This window comes from Saccostrea echinata, unplaced genomic scaffold (genome assembly GCF_033153115.1).
Source record: "Saccostrea echinata isolate AGI-Se365-2 ecotype Australia unplaced genomic scaffold, CSIRO_AGI_Sech_v1 ptg000014l, whole genome shotgun sequence".
In the NCBI taxonomy this organism is placed as follows: Eukaryota; Metazoa; Mollusca; class Bivalvia; order Ostreida; family Ostreidae; genus Saccostrea; species Saccostrea echinata.
Genome location: NW_026889763.1, coordinates 20,297,669 through 20,318,842, shown reverse-complemented (window position 1 = coordinate 20,318,842; position 21,174 = coordinate 20,297,669). Strand labels below are relative to the sequence as shown.

At 35.0% G+C, this 21,174-nt stretch overlaps 2 protein-coding genes across 2 annotated transcripts in view; both read left to right on the top strand.

Moving 5' to 3' along the window:
* Window positions 1–21,174, top strand: part of LOC133186914 (uncharacterized) — a 492,852-nt gene that overhangs the window by 58,925 nt on the left and 412,753 nt on the right. The window lies entirely within an intron of this gene.
* LOC133186581 (PHD finger protein 20-like protein 1) lies at window positions 1,805–19,981 on the top strand. Its single transcript, XM_061321810.1, has 18 exons — window positions 1,805–1,902; window positions 3,115–3,319; window positions 6,062–6,221; window positions 6,490–6,574; window positions 6,766–6,854; window positions 9,286–9,349; window positions 9,700–9,759; window positions 13,363–13,697; window positions 13,797–14,103; window positions 14,317–14,439; window positions 14,741–14,890; window positions 15,273–15,482; window positions 15,742–15,888; window positions 16,139–16,290; window positions 17,103–17,202; window positions 17,552–17,750; window positions 18,134–18,981; window positions 19,379–19,981. The coding sequence occupies exons 1-18, from the start codon at window positions 1,830–1,832 to the stop codon at window positions 19,519–19,521; spliced, it is 3,450 nt and encodes a 1,149-aa protein (XP_061177794.1). The 5' UTR covers window positions 1,805–1,829; the 3' UTR covers window positions 19,522–19,981.

Sequence of the window (21,174 nt, the reverse complement as noted above, 5' to 3'; positions counted from 1 at the left end):
AGACAATGCGATTGTGGGATGGGTTGGGGGGGGGGGGGGCTTGGTGTCCCCAAATATCAGCATTAACTCCTTAAGTCAACAAAATATTTATTTCTTCAAAAGAAAAAAATATTTATGGTGATGATATGAGTAAATGGTTAGTGTTGGTGCGACTTTCTTGTGTGCGAATTGGTATATTTTGCAATCGACTAACTTACGAATGAGTTAACTTGATTATTTTAAAAATGGCGTCGAAGGTAAATCGAAATCTGCAAGTTTTTAACTCTAATCTTTAATATGTTGACGGTGCGACCGTTGGGGCGAGCGCATATTGTTCACTTAATTCTAAGATTCGCCTCTTCAAACCACATTTGGAATGTCTAGACTGTGACGTCACATGACGTCGTTTGTTAGCTGCATTTCCATCAACGAAGTTTTAAAAGTGCAAAAATTTAAACAAAGAACGTTTAATCTATCTGTATGCAATATCCATTAAATTAAGGTGAGTTTATATTTGTGAATTTTTAGTTGTTGTTACCGCGTGAACGAAGTTAGCAGCGAGAACAACAAGCGATGCATTGTGGGTCCAGAATTACTGCGGAAAAAAGTTCTATTGAATGAATGTGCAGTAGTCCGAATTTTCTCTTCGCTCAGGCGTTGTCGTTAGAACTCGAAATGCTTCAGGAACGAATTGTGTGACGTCACGTAGACCCTCATGGCGACTGATTCTTTTCAAAATGTCGTTAACGTTGGATTTAAGCGTCTAGTACGGCAATTGAGAGGGTAATCGGACCAGAAATCAGGTTAGAAACATCGACTGACATGAATTATACCACGTTTTTTTGTTAGTTTTATTAAATAAAGTGCCAGAGCAGAATTAGCCAAAAAACGCGTTGCATTCCTGTCGCTTTGCTCGCTACGCTCGTGAAGCTCACTGGTTGTTGTTTACGTTGCTTTATGGATAAAACTGACGACTCCTGTGTTTCATAATAAGGTTATGCTAACAGAAAATAACAAACAAACGAGGGTTCTCACTAGGATTTTGCTACCTTGAGTCCTGGTACTAACTTAAGTCCCAGGACTCAAGGTTTCTGAGAAAGTTGAGTCCCAGCTTTATTGATGCGTCCCAGAAAAATTATGTTGAGCTGTTGAGGCCAATTGGATTATCCTTCCTTTCAAACATAGCTCTGAAATAGGTGACAATTTTGATAGTCTCAATTTTAGACGCAGAAGGGTTATCAACAATTATTATAGTAGATGATTTGTGTATTGTTATAGTGGAAGAATTTTTTAGGAACACATGGTTACTTAATCTCAGCAAGATTCGTCAAGACTAAATTTTGGACTGATATCTTTTCGAATCTCAGCCCATGCCACACAAAGTGATTCTGGAAATATTACCCGAATTTCAAATGCTTGTTACAATCAAAATAGCTTCCACTTTTCACTTTGGACATCCTTTTAATTCCTGTCTCTATAAAACTTTTGTTTCTTGCCTGGAAAAGGTTTAAATCCAACCAAAATCAAGTTGTTGATGTTTTCATTGCACTGACATATTCGCTTAAACCTCCGACATTGAAGAGTTCTAGCAATAGTCTGCTTCAAATTCTTTGTTTTACTATGATTTCCTATAGATATGAATCATAGTACGAAGTATTTAAAGCAGACTTTTGCTGAAACTCTTTGGTTACCTAAATAATTCAAGCTTTGTACTGAATATCTAGTGATTCCACAGGATCTGTTTATATTGCAGATAAGGGATAAATTTCAACTCGATAATATAACAGTTTTTGTGAGGTTTATTTCAATTGTAGATTAAAACAGATACACCATCGAGCACCTCCAGAGGGATGGAGACTGGAAGCCCCACAACAGAGGAACTAGAACAGAACACAGAATCCACCAGCAACATAGACATGACAGGTATAAGGATATTTGTAATATGCAGACCACCATAACAAATAGATAAAAGTAACACTCTCAAAAATTATTTAATTGGTTAAAAGAATACTTTTATGTGGAATAAATTATAATATAAACTTCTTTTTCCAAACAGATTTCTGGAAATTGTTTTTACATACCTTTTTTCTCTTTTGAGGACAAAAGACGAAATAATCAGCTTGTCCAGGAAACAGTTATATTAATTTTTTTTGCAATTTTTTAATATTATGGTGAGACCATTTGGACAAGACACACATTTACAAAGTTTACACTTTTAACTTTGGAATTGATCCACCTTCTCATACTTCAAAACTCATTAGACACATGCAGTCAAAAATGTGCCATCAAATGATGTTGTGTTTTAGTTGCACTTCCATTAGGGAGTAAATAGTTCAGTATTTTAATGAAAGGTATTTTAAAGTAGATGAGATGAAATTACTTTTTGTTTCTTTACTGTTTAAGCTCTCTTCAAGAACTAAATCATTACAAAAACTGCAGATCTGTTATAATTGCCATTATCATGATTATCGTAAGGAAATTTGACAGCCAAAGATTTCTGGGAAGGTTTCACACTAAAATTTGCTTCATACCGGGGTATACAGATTATATTTGAATTTTCTCTGTTCTTACATAATCTATCATGGCCTATTGAGCTCACTTTGTAAATGTCATTTTGAGCTGCTCAGTGTAGTGACTATTAAATGTGTAATTTAATAGTTAACCTTATCATGCTTATATTGTCTTAAGTTTTTATCATAATCAGATTAGTACTAAAACAATAATTTAAAGAAGAGATACATGTATATATATTCACCATATATTTAAAGGAAAAAAATAAGTAAAATATCCAGACCAAAAAAAAATTTAATCCATCTGTGGAGTTATGAATTTGAAAAAAATGAATTTAAAATTTCTTTCAACAAACACAACTTTCCACTCCAAAAAACCCCCCAAAAACATTAGAAATTCCTGTGTCAAAAAAAGACTGGTACCTCCTCAATAGTGACACATGCTGTACAGTTTGTTTCAGGGCAAGTAAAAGCACTGGGAAAACTGGGTATTTTTCCCATGGTTAAGTTAGTGCATACATTATTTTCGAGGATCAGTAGATAAAGCTGACATCGATTCATTTGTCGGCCAATCTGAGAGTCCAAACAATCAGTGAAACTAATATCTTGATTCAATTTGTGACAGATAAGCTTGAGAAGGGCTCATCTCTCCCACTGTCCTCGGATTCCACGAGTCGGAGCCGTGTGGATGCAGATGACATCAGTACGTGTTCCAGTGCTTCCTCCACCACACAAACTCCTCCCGTTGTCAGTAAGAAATTTCCTGTCCGCCCGGGAATCAGCTGGAGGAAAGGAGAGAGACTAGAGGCCATGGACTTCAGCTCTAAATGGTCAGATAATTATCTAATAATTAATTTATAAATCAAGTGTAGCTCTAGCTGTTAGTCCAGATATTCGTGTACTGATTAGATTTCTATATGGTCAGATAATTATCCAGTAATTAATTTATATAGATTAATTATAGTGCCAGTAAAACAAGATGTTCACATATTGATTAGTGAATAAATAATTACAACTCTAGCATCATCATCAGGCCAGATAGGCCTTTGCCTTGATTTAATCTTCTGATCTGTCTGTCTGTTTTGATATTCCTATCATCTCTTAATGATGGTTAGATGGAGACGTGATACTGTATCAGTGTTATTGTTTAGCATTGGTCAAAGTCATGTATGAAAATTATACGATTTTAGGAGGGATTCTTGTCTGGTTTCTGACTAAATGAAATACATGTATTCAGTATATTTGCTTGTATGTCTTATATATTTAGATGTAAGGGGTTTTAAATATTTATATTTTCCTTTCCTCCTCATTATTGTACAACTTTAAATAGAAATTATAAACTGAGTTTGAAATCTAGCAGGGACTATAATTTTGGTGGAATGGCAGCGTATGAAAATATCTCCTTTTCTGCTTCTCAATATTACAACTCAATAATAAATTTAGTTAAAAACAATCAAAAACTTAAAGAAATTTTCTAATTTAACTTAAATTAATAATTATGGACTAAAAGTTTTAAAATATATCAATTTTGTATGATTTTCCTAATGTTCTAACAACACTCTCGTTAGCTTTTAAAAGCTTTCGATCTAAGAACTGATTTAAGCAAAAACTCAGTAAAAAGTCTTATTTCTATCTAAATAAATGGCCAAAACTTTGAATTTTTGTATCATTTTGTATCTTTTGATGACTTCTTTACAGTATGTGAAAATAAGAAAAATTTAAATATTCAAAGCATATTATGAAACTAATATTATCTGAAAATATAAGGAAATAGAGGAAACTCAGATTAGCCAATAATCTTTTGAAGTTTAATTAATTATATTAATTAGGTAGTTTCATCTCAAAGATCCTATATGATAACATCATTTTATGCAAAACAAAAAATGTTTAATTTTTTGAAATAGAAGTAATCATTACATGATTCGGAACAGTATCTTTTTATTCTTAACGACAATGGAAAAGATAATGACCTTGACCTGACCTTGCTTCTAAAATAAAATGTGTCGAATTGAATCTTATCGACACTATCACTTAGTGAGGTTGTCTTCTTGAAACAGTTAAAATTTCATTAATTTATATTTACATTTCCAAATATGTTTCCTTCAGATTCTTTGCATATTAGAGTATTGTTCATTGTCTCATGAACTACCATGGATGAGCATGAATATCTCCATTGTTACGTCATAATCCCGTGACTTGACATTAAAACTATAGTGCAGACTGTTTTGCTTTAAAAATGACAGTTGAATTGTGGCACCTAATCAGAAAAATAATGTAAATATAAGAAATGAATTTAATTTTTGAAAATTGATGAGGTACATGAACTACAACGCTTCACGCCGCTAATGCGCTTCATGAAATATGCCGGCGTTAAGCGTCGTAGTTCATGTCCTCATGAATCTTCAAAAGTTAAATTCATTTCTTAATTAAATACAATAAATATTAGAAGAATCCCTCCTTAAACGATTTTGTGACCATATGAACTGGTTATACTAAAGTATTCTACAAGTTAATCCTTTTAGACATTTTATTCCTGCACAAGTTTGTCTTTATTTGCCTCAGCAGTGATAATTGATTTGAAGTAGCCAGTTAAGATGCTAGGTACAAGGAATCTTATAATAAGCATCTGTTTTTAGATATTTTATTTATGTTCAGTTATCTTTACTTTGATGATCTGTGTTGACTGATATTCAGGTAGAAGGCTAAGATTGTATAGCTTTATATTATGAGCTGTGTTGTTCATTGTTTAGGTACCAGGCTAAGTTTGTGCTGTGTTGTTCATTTTGTTTTGGTACCAGGCTAAGATCGTGGTGCTTTGTTCGGTGTTTAGGTACCAGGCTAAGATTGTGCAGTGTTGCTCATTATTGAGGTCCCAGACTAAGATTGTGCTGTGTTGTTTCGTTGTTTAGGTACCAGGCTAAGATTGTGCTATGTTGTTCATTTTGTTTTGGTACCAGACTAAGATCTTGCTAAGTTGTTCCATTGTTTAGGTACCAGGCTAAGATTGTGCTGTGTTCTTTGTTATTTAGGTACCTGACTAAGATTGTATTGCATTTTTTAATGAGCTGCGTGGTTTGTTATTTAGGTACCAGGCTAAGATTGTATAGCTTTATTTGATGAGCTGCATTGTTTGTTGTGTAGGTACCAGGCTAAGATTGTATAGACTTATTTGATGAACTTTGTTGTTTGCTATTTAGGTACCAGGCTAAGATTGTATAGCTTTATTTGATGAGCTGCGTTGTTTGTTATTTAGGTACCAGGCTAAGATTGTATAGACTTATTTGATGAACTTTGTTGTTTTTTATTTAGGTACCAGGCTAAGATTGTGCTGTGTTGTTTTATATTTAGGTACCAGGCTAAGATTGTATAGAATTATTTGATGAGCTGTGTTGTTTGTTATTCAGGTACCAGGCTAAGATTGTATAGCTTTATTTCTTGAGCTGCATTGTTCATTATTCAGGTACCAGGCCAAGATTGTATAGTTTTATTTCTTGAGCTGCGTTGTTCATTATTCAGGTACCAGGCCAAGATTGTATAGTTTTATTTCTTGAGCTGCGTTGTTCATTATTCAGGTATCAGGCGAAGATCGTGGAGATTGATGAGGAAGAGAAGATGGTGATGATTCACTTTGACGGCTGGAATCAACGATACGATGAGTGGATAGAAATGGACTCAGAGAAACTGAGACCTAAAACGAGACACTCATCGCGGAAAGGGAGGGCCAAACAATCGGTAAGTATAAACCTTAAACAAGACATCACAGAAAGGAAGGGCCAAACAATCCGTAAGAAAGATGGAATTACGACAAAGTGTTAACAGTTATTATATGATATTTCTCAATCAAAAGAGAAAGCAGAAGATCATCTTCTAAACAATTTTTTTTATGGGATTATTCCTGTTAAATGAATGTGCTCTTTGGTATTACATATGTATGTTATGGGCATCCAAGAGATCTTGATTCCCTGCTATTATATATAATGAGTAAATTTTCTGTAAACAGGAATTCAAACTGGGTGATCATGTTTATGCCAAATGGACAGACTGCAAAATGTATCCTGGAAAAGTCACAGCTGTTCTGTCAGATGGTAATTGTAATTAATATATTAAGAGTTTTTAACATTTAATACAAGATGCTTTGAAATTTTAAATGAACTATATCTTAAAGAAAATTAATCCCTTTTTTCTCATCATAAAATTTCCCAGATTTAAGTATGATATATATAGTATTTTATGATATACTGTATTTTAATGAAAATTTCCCTTTTTCTTGACACAGGATCTTATGACATTCTGTTTTATGATGGCTTTAAGAAGACGGTACAGGGGATAAACATTAAGGCAATGCCTAAAGAGTTACAGCAACAGGTACAATACAAGGTCAAATCACAAATAACTTGTGAGCAAAATTATATGATAATCAAATAGGCTGTGTGATTTGTCATACATTGTTAGTCAGGTAGTTCATTAATGTCATGTCAAGTCATATGTAAGTAAGTCTCGGTTCCAATTAGGCCACATATCATATATGATTATTTAATAATTTACAGATTAATCTTTTATTACATTTTCAACAGTAAAATATTGTAATTATACCCCCCACATGCGAAGTTTAGGGTATATTGGAATCGGCATGTCCGTCTGTCTCCGTCTGTCTGTAGATGAGATTTTGTCCTGAACGTTTTTTGGAAACTGTTGCAAGGATTTGTCTGAAAATTTGTACACTTAATATTCACCATATGAAGGTGTGCACCTGGTATTTTCATCATGATTGGATATTTTTTTTGCATTTTACAGGTGTTTTTTTTTCATTTTTATTATGTGGTTTTGTCCGGATCTGTTCCCAGAGACTATTGCATAGATTTGTATGAAAATTTGTACACTTATTATTTACCATATGAAGATGTGCACCTGGTATTTTCAACATTATTTGATAATTTTTCTGCATTTTACAGGTGTTTTTTTTTTCTTTTTTATTGACTTAGTCATTTCGGGTTCATGTCTAAGTTTTTAGACATAGAATCTAGAACATCTGCACAAAAATGTGAACTACAGCTTAAAACTACTCATTAGAACTAAAAAAAAAATCACAAAGTATTAAAAACAGTTTTTACATTACACAGGGTCAGCATAGAGTGTAAATCCATTTGTCCCTTGGGAGTAATGAGTGGACATGCATCCAGTTAAAAATTAATGAGTTCAGTGTGGGAAGCTGTTAGGGCATCTCTGATCAAGCAGGTCTTATCTATATCTCCTGGGAATTGGGCAGAAGGAAATAAAGATCTCTGTTGTCAAAGTCTCTTAAATGTAATTTATGTCTGTCAAAATATATAGTTACTGGAACCAGCCTTTTATTTTTAAAATGAGTTTGATATAAAGGTATTAAGATTGATTTTGTATAATTAATTATGATATTTTTTTTTTTCACCAATCAATTTGCAGAGTGTCATGTCTCACAAAGATGACGGATAGTTGCTGACTATTTTTTCAATGTAATTAAAAACACTATAATTACTAGCACTGATGTTTTATTAGGCTGCACCTTAGTTTCGTTTAAAAAAAAGATATAATGAGTAATTAAATTTTCACTCTAAATGTTTAAGCAAATTGTGAACACCTCTCACATCTAGAAAACATTAGTGATTTGGTACCTTCTCTGAAAAACCCAACGCGGGGTATTTGTCCCTTTTGAACAGTTCTAGTTTTTTTATTGAATAAAATTGATATTTTTTCACAGTGTGAAAAAATGTAAGAAAGGCAGCAAAACTTGCAATTTTCCATATCTTCATAAAGAGTGTTGTAAAAATCCACCCCAGCCCTTTTTGAGGAAGAGAGACTAACTAAACTATCCTGACAGAGACAAAAATTGCTAAACTTTATCCAAAATGTTTTTAAATCCATTGTTAAAATTTTTAATTTCACAATTGCTTAGCTAGATAATAAGTCTCAACTGCTCAACTATGATTTTACAGACTATGACTGTGCAACAAAAGGACAAAGTCAAAGGAAATATCAAAGAAAATGAAATAAACAGAAAGTCCAATCTTTTGTAGTTGAATATGGAATTTATTTGTGAACAGCCAGGGGTGAGACTGAAAATCATCATTTTTGAAAATGATGATTTCTAGTCATAAACTTGAGTTTTAATAATGACTAAAATTCATCATTTTGTAGAATAATGATGAAAAACAGTCATAACTATTTGGAGTTTATTTTAAAATATAGAGTTACTTCTAAAAATAAATATGACTGTATTTCATCATTTTTTATCAAATTGTTAGGTCTGGGCGCATTTAATTATCTCCTTAGTTTTACGGGGCACACTAATTTATTTTGGTTTCAGTTGTTTGCCAAGATGTTTCTCTACACATGGGTCTACGGCAGGATAGGGTACTATATCTTATTACTGTAGTAAGTGGGTTGGGAAAATTCACTTGGGAATGGAAATATGATGAAAACAAGTCATATTTACAAAAATAATAAAAACAGGTACATTATGTAGTTAGAAAAAATGACAATTATCAATCATTTTTAAATATGACAGATTTCAGTCTCACCCCTGACTGGTGAAACAGGTTCTTTTCATATTTTTACTTGGGCTAATTCACATTAGTGAAGATATTCAAAAAAACGTGTCTCTTTGTAAAATAAATTCCATATCCAACTACAAAGCATTGAATATCCTGTATATACTAATATTAAAGTTTGACTGTCATTTCAACTACCCTTATGTTTATTATTTTCCCAGAATCTCAGAGCTCTAAGCTAATTTCAAACAAGCCTGTTTTTATTTTTGTAGAAAATAGAGATTGTTCATGTTTTACCCAAGGATGAGAGGAAAAGATCAATGGAAGAAGAAATAGGTGAGAGATTCAGCATAGACGCTGTGTAAAATGTGTGTTATTGATCTATACGAGAATCATTTTTACACCCCCTTCTGATCCTCTTATAATTGTAGCCTCTGAATTCTTCTGTCTTTTTTTGTTCATAGATGCTCTGTAAAATGTGTGTTGTTGATCTTTATGAGAATCATTTTTACACCCTCTTCTGGTCCTCTTATAATTGTAGTCTCGGAATTTTGTCTTTTTTTGTTCACTTTGTTTATTCAGTGTGTATATACTAGGTATTTAAGGGCATACATATGTGTATCTATTCAGCCAAAGCAATGGAATCTTCCATTTACACTACTGTCAATATTGTTTATTTTATATAGCCACTCTACCCAAGAAGAGGAGGAGCTCATCTATTTACTCCAGGAGGGAGGGCAGCTTAGGTAGGTGAAAAAAAATAAGAAGAGATAAATACACAGGTACAGAACTTGTATGAGACCATAGGGAAGTACTGTATAAACACACTGATATATGAGACATGTCACAGTTCTCTCTCCTGTAGTAGATGTATTAACATAGAAATAAAATCATAATTTCATAATTTGTCAATTGTTCTATCTTGATTTGTTAATTGTAACTTATCCAACATAACTTGAAAAGTGTAAAATGTAAATGCAAGTTATGTTAATGATAACGTTTAATTCATAGACTTGTGATTTGTCAACTTGTGAAATGTAATTTGTACTTTCGTGTTTTGTAAATTATGCAAGGTTGCATATTAAGATGAAAGAGGGCGATATAACAGCTGTATAAGGGTGGCAAGTTATTTCGCCTCAAAGCTAAAATAGATCCTTAACTGATTTTTAGCTCACCTGAGCCGAAGGCTCAAGTGAGCTTTTCTGATCACTTTTTGTCCGGCGTCCGTCTGTCTGTCCGTCTGTCTGTCTGTCTGTAAACTTTTTACATTTTCGACTTCTTCTCAAGAACCACCGGGCCAATTTCAACCAAACTTGCCACAAAGTATTCTTGGGTGATGGGGATTCAAATTTGTTCAAATGAAGGGCCACGCCTTCTTTCAAGGGGAGATAATAAAGAATTAGTGAAAAATTAATAGCATCTTTTAAAAATCTTCTTCTCAAGAACCACAGGGCCAGGAAAGATGAAACTCATGTGGAAGCATCCTCAGGTAGTGTAGATTCAAGTTTGTTCAAATCACGACCCCCGGGGGTAGGGCGGGGCCACAATGGAGGATCAAAGTTTTACATAGAAATATATAGAAAAAATCTTTAAAAATCTTCTTCTCAATAACAGCAAAGCCATGATAATTCATATTTTTATGGAAGCATCCTCAGGTAGTGTAGATTCAAGTTTGTTCAAATGATGACCCCCAGGGGAAGGGCGGGGCCACAATGGAGGATCAAAGTTTTACATAGAAATATATAGAAAAAATCTTCTGAAGAAGAACAGCAAAGCCATGATGAGTCATATTTATATGGAAGCATCCTCAGGTAGTGTAGATTCAAGTTTGTTCAAATCATGACCCCTGGGGGAAGGGTGGGGCCACAATGGAGGATCAAAGTTTTACATAGAAATATATAGGAAAAATCTTTAAAAATCTTCTGAAGAACAGCAAAGCCATGATGAGTCATATTTATATGGAAGCATCCTCAGGTGGTGTAGATTGTGTTTTGTTCAAATTATGACCCCCGGGGGTAGGGCGGGGCCACAATGGAGGATCAAAATCTTAAATAGAAATATATATAGGAAAATGTCTACTTCTGAAGAACTGCAAAGCCATGATTAGTCATTTTGATATGGAAGCATCCTCAGGTAGTGTAGATTCAAGTTTCTTAAAATGATGACCCCCCGGGGATAGGGTCGGGCCACAATGGGGGATCAAAAATTTTACATAGGAACATATAGGAAAATATTTTCTTCTCAAGAACTGAAAATCATATTGTTTAGTCATTTTGATATGAAAGCATCCTCAGGTAGTGTAAATTCAATTTTGTTCAAATGATGACCCCTGGGGGTAGGGTGGGGACCAGTGGGGGGTCAAAAGTTTTGCATAAAAACAGACAGAAAAAAATATTTCTTCTCAAGAACAGAAAAGCTATGTTTAGCCATATTGATATGGAAGCATCCTCAGGTAGTGTAGATTCAAGTTTGTTCAAATGATGACCCCTAGGATAGGGAGGAGTCACAATGGGGGATCAAATTTTTACAAAGGAATATATGGGAAAATGTTTTAAAAATCTTCTCAAGTACAACAAAGCCATTTGTTATATTGACATGAAAGCATCATCAGATAGTATAAAATTCAAGCCCCCCCCCCCCCCCCAAGTAATCTTTTTAATACTGAACTGATTTGTGCTTTTGCCTAGCCAATGTGCTCAGGTGAGCGATGTGGCCCATGGGCCTCTTGTTGTAATATGCATGCATATTATGCTTTCAAACGGTCTCTTAAGCTGTTTACAAATAAGATAGGTTAATACAGAAAAAGAACGGGTACTGTAAACCAACTTTTATTCGCGACGACTTTATTTCGTGATTTACCGGGGATAAACTAGTTCTCGACGATTAATTTTCGCGATCAAGCCTTTTTTGATCTGTTGTTAATAGAAAGAGAGACTTTAAGGACCTGTTCACGGCGAGAAATATTCGCAATGACGAGGCTCTCGCGAACCTCGCGAAAATTTCTTGCACGTGAATAAAAGTTGGTTTACAGTATTCCTTTATCTAAACACACAAAACTTCGCTTTTTGTTTATACAGAGGGCAGGCGCGGATCTGGGATTTTTTTTCAAAGGAGGCGGGGTCCACCCCAGTCAAAAAATTCCAAACCAGAAATTTTTTTTACAAGCCCCAAAAAAAGAACCTATTTCATGTTGGTGGTTGTGGTTTGTGTGTGGGGGGGGGAGGGGGGAGGGTTCCAAAGTAATTTTTTATTTGCTTCAGTATATCAGTATATATACATTTAATAACTCTGCACATTCTTCAATTGTTTTGAAGAAAAAAGATATAAAAAAAACACTTAACACATGATCACTTCAAATAATATTTAATTTAAATTTTCTGTATATACAAATTAATGTGTACTTTACAAAGACATTTATGGGTCTGTAAACACATTTTCAAGTTCCAGGAAATTTTTCTAAATGAGGGGGAAGGTTCATGTCCACTAAAAAAGTCATCTAAACACAAAATACCTATTTTTCGTGTGTGTGTGTGGGGGGGGGGGGGGGGGGGGGGTAATGGACATTTCTCGTTGATTAGCAGTTTCAAATATTTATATGACACTCCTACTTATTTAGGAGGGGTCCATAACTCCTGAAAGGGGGCTCCAAGGTTATTTCTTGAGTTTTACTGTATAAAATTCATAACTGAAAATCCGAGGGGGTCCAGACCTCTCCAACCCCCAACCCCCCTTCCTTGCTGAATCTGCCAGTAACACTACAGAAAAGGCTTTTAAAAATGTCAAAATTGAAAATTATACAGGATTGTTGGGAGTTTTTACTACAGTATACCCCTGCTAATATATTATTATTTACAAACAGTCTTAAGGTCAGATATGAAGTTAATTTATAAACTTTTCATCAGCCTTTCTTTATATATTTTTTATGGTAGGGCGAATTGGGGAAATGATTAAATTGTAAAGCAACTAATTAACTTGCCACCCTTATAGCGCCCCCTTTCGTCTTAATAGGCGTTAGCATAATGCAACCTTGCATAACTTACAAATCACGAAAATACAATTTACATTTCACAAGTTGACAAGTCGCAAGTCTACAAATTACACGTGAGCATCGACAACACTTGCATTTACATTTTACACTTGTCAGATTATGTTGGATAGTTACAATTAAAAAATTTTGATAGAACAATTGACAAATTATGTAATTATGATTTTACAATTAACAATTTCAGGTTTACATGTGTACATTTTAAGAATTACAGAGTTGGAATTTTTAACCCGTTGGCTTTCCATACTTCATAAAAACGAAAACAATAAAGGTTTGACTAATTGGTACATGGTTTAAAATACAGATAAAGCACCCAGAGATGTAGAGTCTACAAGGAAAGTGACAGAGAGGACAAGAAGTACGATTAGTGATGATGACAAGCGGAGGCCAAGCAAAGAACGTAGACAGAGGAAAGGTGATAAAAAGTTAATCATCGCAGGATCTTTGTTTAAGAAGCGAGATCGATCAACATCATCAGAGAGATCCAAAACAGGGAGCTGTTCCAGTAAAGAGTTAACAACTGATGAAACGATGGATAGCACGGGGAGTGCCATGGAACAGCCAGAGAGTACAGGGGGCTTAATGGAACAGCCACCAACAGAAGATTCTGGTGTTACGCCTCCTGCAGAACAGATGATGGTAACAGTCTAATAGTGTAAATTCTTTCCATAAAGTGCAATGTAGTGGAAGTGAAGATTTAATCCTTAAATTGACAGATCTGTGTTGTTTGTTTTTTAGGCAGATGTATCTGTTCCAGAGTCCACTGATTCTGAGGTTTCCTCAGTTATAAAAAAATCTACAGACACCCCAGTCACCCAGTCTACCCCCAGTCTGTCGGCACCACCTTCATCAGACCCCAGCACACAAGCAACCCCACCAACAGGAACTCCCTTACCTGGCCCAGGCTCACCTGAAGTACCTGTTGGGGCACCTGTTCCAGCCTCTGCCCCTAGTACTCCTGCCCCAGGCTTGATGTCCGCCCCTAGTACACCAATGGCTACCCCACTATCCTCCATGCCTCCTTCTCCAGCAAGCACTTTATCTGGTGGGTTTCTAGAGTTCATTTGGAATCTGTACAATAAAGAGCCAAGCAAGTGAGCTCTGTTTGTTATCTTGCAATGTTACAAATAATGAATGTGTACATGTATTTTTAAGAAACCTGTAAGTATTTAACTAAAAATTCAGTTGTCTATGTAAATGCTTCAGATGTTAATCAGATGCATCCGTGATCTGATCATGTTTTCTTCTATATCTATAGCAGTGTCATCTTCCCCATCAACTCCAAAACAGTCTCCAAGTATGAAGACAGACGGCACACATTCAGCAGGAGCCGGACCTTCTCTGGAACTCCCTACCTCAATACACCCACCCAAAGGCAAAAGTAAGTACATAAGTAAACACATCCTCATCCCAAAACTCCCACCCAAAGGCAAAAGTATGGACATCCCCACCCCAAAACTCCCATCCAAAAGCAGAGGCAAGCACAGAAGTAAGCACATAAAGAGGTATTTTATTCTCTCCACCCCCGCTATTCCACCATCCCACCACTAACGATCAGATATAATCCTGGACACAACTTGCAAGTCTTTTGCATCATGTTGTGTGAAAATGTAATGCTGCACAGATCAAGTTACTTAGATCTGGTAATAAGAGAAATACACTATAAATCAATTAAATTGTAGAAGACAGGAAGAGTCGTAAACAGACATTTTCTCCAATCACTCAGTCAGGAGAGAGTTCAGCGAGAAAGAGAAGTAAATCAACGGAAAAGGGAGAGAAATCTGATCAACCTCATTCCTCACGGAAAAGAAGCAGGTCTACTAACGAAAGAGGTACATTTACAACTTACAAGTTTGGTCATGAATGAAAAATGGAAATTTATTTTTCCGGCAACTTGTAAAATATAAATTCAGTATTTTACTAGATGAAGAAAAAAGTATTCTATCAATTAAATGTGACTCAACTGGAATAGATTTCCAAATGAAATAGGATGACATGTATTGCCAAGATATCAGATTCTGTATTTGAAATATTGTTATTAGAAGTTTAACTGTAATTGTGAATAATTAGTTAGTACAAACGTATATCTCATTACAAAGAGAATATTTTGGAGTCTTTTATCACCATTATATTTGACTCAGGAGAGAAATTAACTTGTTCTTACTGACTAGGGGACTGATCAGAAGAATGATTTAAATGCTCTTTGTTTAAAAGCCAACTACATTCTGGTGCCTGAGACTGCACTTCCACCAAAAGCGTTCGTCATTGAACCGGAACACAACCATTACAAGTGCACATTTGAGAACTGTAACAAAGGATTTCGTAAAGAAAGTCTCCTAGAATCTCACATCAAGTTCTACCACTCCAACGATGGCAAACCTCCACAAAACCCCCCGAGGAAACGCCGAAAAACATCCAGTATTTGTATGTAGATCATATTAACATTTCTGATTTTGGCAATTTTCTTCTTTTGTTTGATTTATGATTATTGAGCTAAATTTGAATAAACAATAGAAAAGATGATTTAGATTAACATTATTTTGGGGGGAGGGGTTTATTTTGAAAATTGTTTTAGAGAATTATCTTAACGTCATTGAGTAAATTCATCTTTATACATGTTAATGCTTCCCATCCTGAAATAATATCTTGTCATAACATGAGTAATATTTACTCTCCCTGACAGGTTCCACAGACTCCGACATTTCCATCACCCCCCGACAGAGATACCCCTCAAGTGGCTCCCTCTGTCGGCCGAGCACCTCACATGAGGGGACCACAGAAGTGACAGGCACAGACTCACTCAGTGCAGAGAGTCAGCCTCTATATGAGGGTAAGACATGTAGTTCTTACAAAGTCCATCCATTATTCTTTTCATTGATAGCTTTTGAAGCATCTGTTATTATGGTCTGTGTTAGTGGAGGAAATGCTGATTATTTAGTTCAGTTTTGTTATGAAGATAATTCATCGTTGGGCTCATTAGTTTAGGAGCACCCATTATACAGTTCATTATAGTTTAGCATTTCCTGCATAAACATATATATTTAAGTATTATCACTAATGCTATTTGTTAAACATTACAGGATTGAAGTCTGGAGAGAGGGCTCGTTCTATCGGTCAAGATGTCATGATAGCTGAGGAATCCATGGAAACAGAATATGAGGACACTCTGAGTAAAGATGAAGTTGTCAACTGTATCTGTCGATTTAATGAAGAAAACGGACTCATGATTCAGGTACTAACAAATCAAACTGTGTAACTATTATATAATTATACTGAGAGTCAGGGAAAGATTTAAGTGAATATTTTACTCAATATAATATTCAGTGTCTTAGAAATAATTTTCCATTAAATTTTTTTTGCTCAGATTGAAAGGGAAGCCTACATGTATATTCATTAATTTGACATTGCAAGTTGATATTCTACCCATCCTTCCACCTGCACATCCTCCCATATGTCGGTAACATTTGGGGCTTAACCACAACTCCTCCTATACCACTGATTAAAATTTTATGAAACTTTCACAAAATCTTCATTAAATAGTGCCATTGTGACCTTTTATTTTTTGTTTCAATTGGACACTTATTTGGGGTTTCTCATAGCAAAACTGGACACTGCCATTCTATCTATGACATAGGGGGTACCCATCTCCTATCCACAACTCCTCCTATACCACTGAATAAAATTTAAATAGTGCCATTGTGACCTTCTATTTTATGTGTTGATGGGACAGACATTCAGGGTTCTTCAAAATGAACTTTGCCACTATACAGATTTTGCATTAATTACATTTTAAACAAATCAAATTAATTGTTTTTAACCCTTGAAATATTTTATTAAAATTTTAGTATATCTCTCTCTGTAAATAGAGCTCTATGTAAATGCTTCAGATGTTAATCAGATGCATCCGTGATCTGATCACGTTTTCTTCTATATCTATAGCTCATTGCTCACAGTACCTCTAGTTTTGTGCTTGCTGAAAGTGATACAGAGTACAGACATTGATACTACTAGCCAGATAATGTTATAACTTCTTTCTGTTTCTAGTGTGATGTTTGTCTTTGCTGGCAGCATGCGACCTGTTTCGACATCACAGAGAGTACACTACCTAAAAAGTACATCTGTTATGTGTGTGAAAATCCTCCAGGTAAATAAAGTGACCGATAAATAACGGAAAATACACTACCAAAAAATATATCTGTTGCATGTTTGAAAATCCTCTAGGTAAATAGCAGAAAATAAACTTCTACAAAATAAGTGTGTCTGACATGTGTGTGAAAATCCCCAGGTAAATAAATATTGGAAAGACTATGATTTGTGACCTAAAACTGTGTCTGTTAAAAAAATGAAGAAAAGCTACCAAAAATTAAAATTATCCATTTTTGATGTCCCCCCTCTATTCATTATTATTCTGTAATTCAATATTATACTTTGTAGGAACCTGACACAATTACCTTTGTATACATTTATACATTTTCATACAATATTCTCTCTAGGAATTCGAGACAGTCGCCTTTATGTACATGACCAGGATTGGCTGAAACTAGGTCACATGGCTCACTTTGGATTTTTACCCAATCAGGAAGAAGATGAAAGTTGCTGCAGAACAGTCCAGGCCACACATGGCCTTGTGGGTGACCTACACAATGTGTCAGCAGTGATTCATGGCCTGAAACAAAAACTGAAGACTGTCAGGTATTCCTTGTTCTAAATCAAAAAGACAAATTGTTTTGATCAAGACTCAGAGTCAATAAATTGTAAGGAAATTAGGTACTTTTTTTTAAAAATATATTTTTAGTCCCTTGAAGAGTGGCTTGATTTTCAGTGCATCTCGTAAATTATTAAGGGGTCAGTTTTGATATACCTGACATTTTCTGTTAATAAAACCAGGCCCCAGGATCATGAAGCAATATATGCTTAAGTCAGTATTGTCTGAATTACATGTATTTATTATAATCAGGGAGGCCTGAGAGATTGTGATTAACTAATGACAAGGAGCACACTGTGTTCATTGTTATTAGTTTTCTGCAGTTGTAAGCCCAGTATAAAGACTACATTATTTATATTATTGTTGACAGAAAGAAAGATCGCAGAGATCCGATGCTTCAGATGTGGCTACAGAACCTTGACAATGTACAGTTTGACCCGATAGATCCTGATGTGGATAGTGAGAGCGAAGAGATAATCATGGACATTTCTACTGATCAAAATAAAAAGACTGAGGCCCAGGACCAAAATCCCGAATTAGGATCAGGAACTCATCAGAAGCCTCAGAAAGGGGAAGTCAGTGACAGTGCTTGTGTTAGTTTTAATACAGAGAAAGAGCAGCAAGTCAGTACAGAGCTACAGGAAACATCTGACAAAAGGGAAGAACTTGAGAGTGCTACAGATAAAACCGTGGGGGACCTTTCACAGGCCGGAAGAGGTACAACAGCACAAGATGGTGGTCTAGATAAAAACATTGTAAAATCAAACCATGAAATAATTTCTAAAGAAGAGGATACTTCTGTAAAACAGGAAAGCACTGGAGAGAAATCTGAAACCTGCAAACCAGAGAGTGAAAGTGATACAGCGAGTATAATTACATCAAACACTGACAAGACTGAAGTTAAGGCTAGTGGCTCAAACACAGGTAATGGTGAAGTCTCTTTAGCTGAGAGTGGGGAAGGAAAGAAAAATCAAATGGACCAATCAAATTACACACTGATTCCAGCAGAACAGTCTCAATCATTACATGGAGAATCTTGTGTAGATCAGTCTGTAAGGTCAGAGGTCAAGGTGGAAGATGTGTGTGATCTTTTGAACTCTGTAGATGTGGTGAAGGAAGATCCATTCAAACTCTGCGAGAGAAATCTTTTGGAGCACATTCTTCGTGTCCAGACAGAAATTGAACAGAGACTGGACCACATCGAGGAGCAAGTCTGTGGTAGGTCTATAATCCTTGAACTACAGTTCCTGCATTTCTATACAATGTCATATAGTAAATTACTTATTGAGCTCAACTTAAACATTTCAAGAAAGTGAAAAAGAAAAATATTTTTAAAATCATTTTTATCAATGCTGGAAGAATCCCACTATGCTGCTATTTAATATAAAGTAAAAATGAATTTTTATAACATTTCATGATGAACTATCAGTTTTAAAAACCAAGTCACATTCTGATTTGCTTCTTTTCTTTCCTATATGTATGAAACAATTTGATTATTTAAAAATTTAGCCAGGCACTTGAAGTTTTTGATTAATGAAGGAATTCCTGCCAGTTTTCATAACTATGTTAATAAGCATCATATAAACTTAATCATGTTGTATAAATCAATTTTCAGCACTGGAGGCCGCAGATTCCAACTTTTCCTCTGGTCCTTCTGACAGGGACTTGCTGTCTGACGTCCCGGCCCTCAAAAAAACATTATACCTGTTACAACATGACCTGGTCCGGGTCCAGCGAATGGCAGCCTACCATAGATAGCATGCCATCACTAGGTGCGGGTCCAGCAGAGGGTCCATTGTACAGATAGAACACTTTGTCCCAGTGGGTCCAGAAAACCACAGACTCATGTAGATAGCACCTGATCTGCATCACTCTGTGCCACTAGTTCCTTGAATGAATTTTTAAAATCAAATATCCCATACAGAAGATGACACAATCATGATTGTATATGCCAGAGAAGTGGTGCAGTTCCTGAATAGTAGTGTCCAAATATTAACTATAAAGTGCTCCTCCTGATAGAGACAATATGTCACAAATGGGGCATTCCTGTATAAACTTTTCTCCATGAGAGAACCAAATAGTCAATTTCCCTTCTCAATTTGAAATTTTTTTTCAAAGATTTAAAAAAAAATATGTTGGTCCCTTGCAAGACTCTCATTAAAGAACATTTTATGTTTCACCAGGTAGTATTTTGGACAAATAAAACATTGAAAATACATACTGGTATATCGGTGTTTTTTCTCACTGTAATCCTTGAATAATTTAATTCCGGTTGTAAGACACAAGTTTATTAGATAAATTCTTTAATAGCTTATAATGTGTATTGCCTTTGTCAAAATATGACTTTAGTACATCAAAAACATATCAATCTGCTTGACATCACATTTAAATTTTGAGAAGAAATAAGGTATTTAAAAACTTTTATCAGGATGTAAATACAGGTTGGTCATGTTATCAAATACCATGAAGCCAGAAAGGATTTATGGTAGATTTGATCACTAACCAACCAGTATTTGCATCCCAATAAATGTTTTAAATATATTGAGGTTAAGTGTATTGAAGACATTGACCACTTAGATGTCAATATGAAATTATGACTTTAATGACATTGAATGTATGGTCATGTGATGAACCCATTTATACACAGGCTTAAAATAGCTATACCCTCTCCTCAGCCAGGAAGGATAACTCTTTAATTTATCAATTAATTCAAAAGTCTCAAATCATCCTCAGGTAGTGTAGTTATTAGAAGATTATACGAATCACCACCCTTCGGGTAAGGTGGCACCACACAGGGGATCAAAATTATATATAGGAATATCTCGGAAATATATTGAAAAATCCTCATCTCTAGAACAGCAAAACCATGATCAGTCATATTTTCAGGTAGTGTAGATTGAAATTTATTCTTCAAATTTTTTTTATATTTAAATATATCGGATTTCCAACGTTTTGGCATGAGCATCATTGAAGAGACATAATTTGTTGAAATGCGCATTTGGTGCATCAAAATTGGTACTGTATTTCATTTACATTAAAAGCAAACCTCCTGGTTAAATGGATGGATCAAAGTTTAACATAGGAATATATAAAAGAAGTGTTTTAAAAAAAAATCCCGAGGAACGACAAAGCAATGATCAATCATGTTTAGCTGGAGTTCGAAGTATCTGCAGGCAGTGTAGATTCAGATTTGTTCAAATCATGACCCCAGGGAGTATGGTGGGGCCATAATGGGCAATCAAAGTTTAACATAGGGATACATAGGAGAATCTTTAAAAGTCCTTCTCAACAACAGCAAATTCATGATTAGTCATATTCTTTTGGAAGCATCCTCAGGTAGTTCAGATTGAAGTTTGTTCAAATCATGAACCCTTGGGGTAGGGTGGGGCCATAAAAAGTTCTCTCAGTTTT

Coding starts and splice junctions, on each gene's coding strand:
- LOC133186581 (XM_061321810.1), top strand. CDS start 1,830: ATGGAGACTGGAAGCCCCACAACAGAGGAACTAGAACAGAACACAGAA. Junction 9,760..13,362: donor CAGGAGGGAGGGCAGCTTAG/GTAGGTGAAAAA, acceptor TTTAAAATACAG/ATAAAGCACCCAGAGATGTA. Junction 15,889..16,138: donor GAGTCAGCCTCTATATGAGG/GTAAGACATGTA, acceptor TAAACATTACAG/GATTGAAGTCTGGAGAGAGG.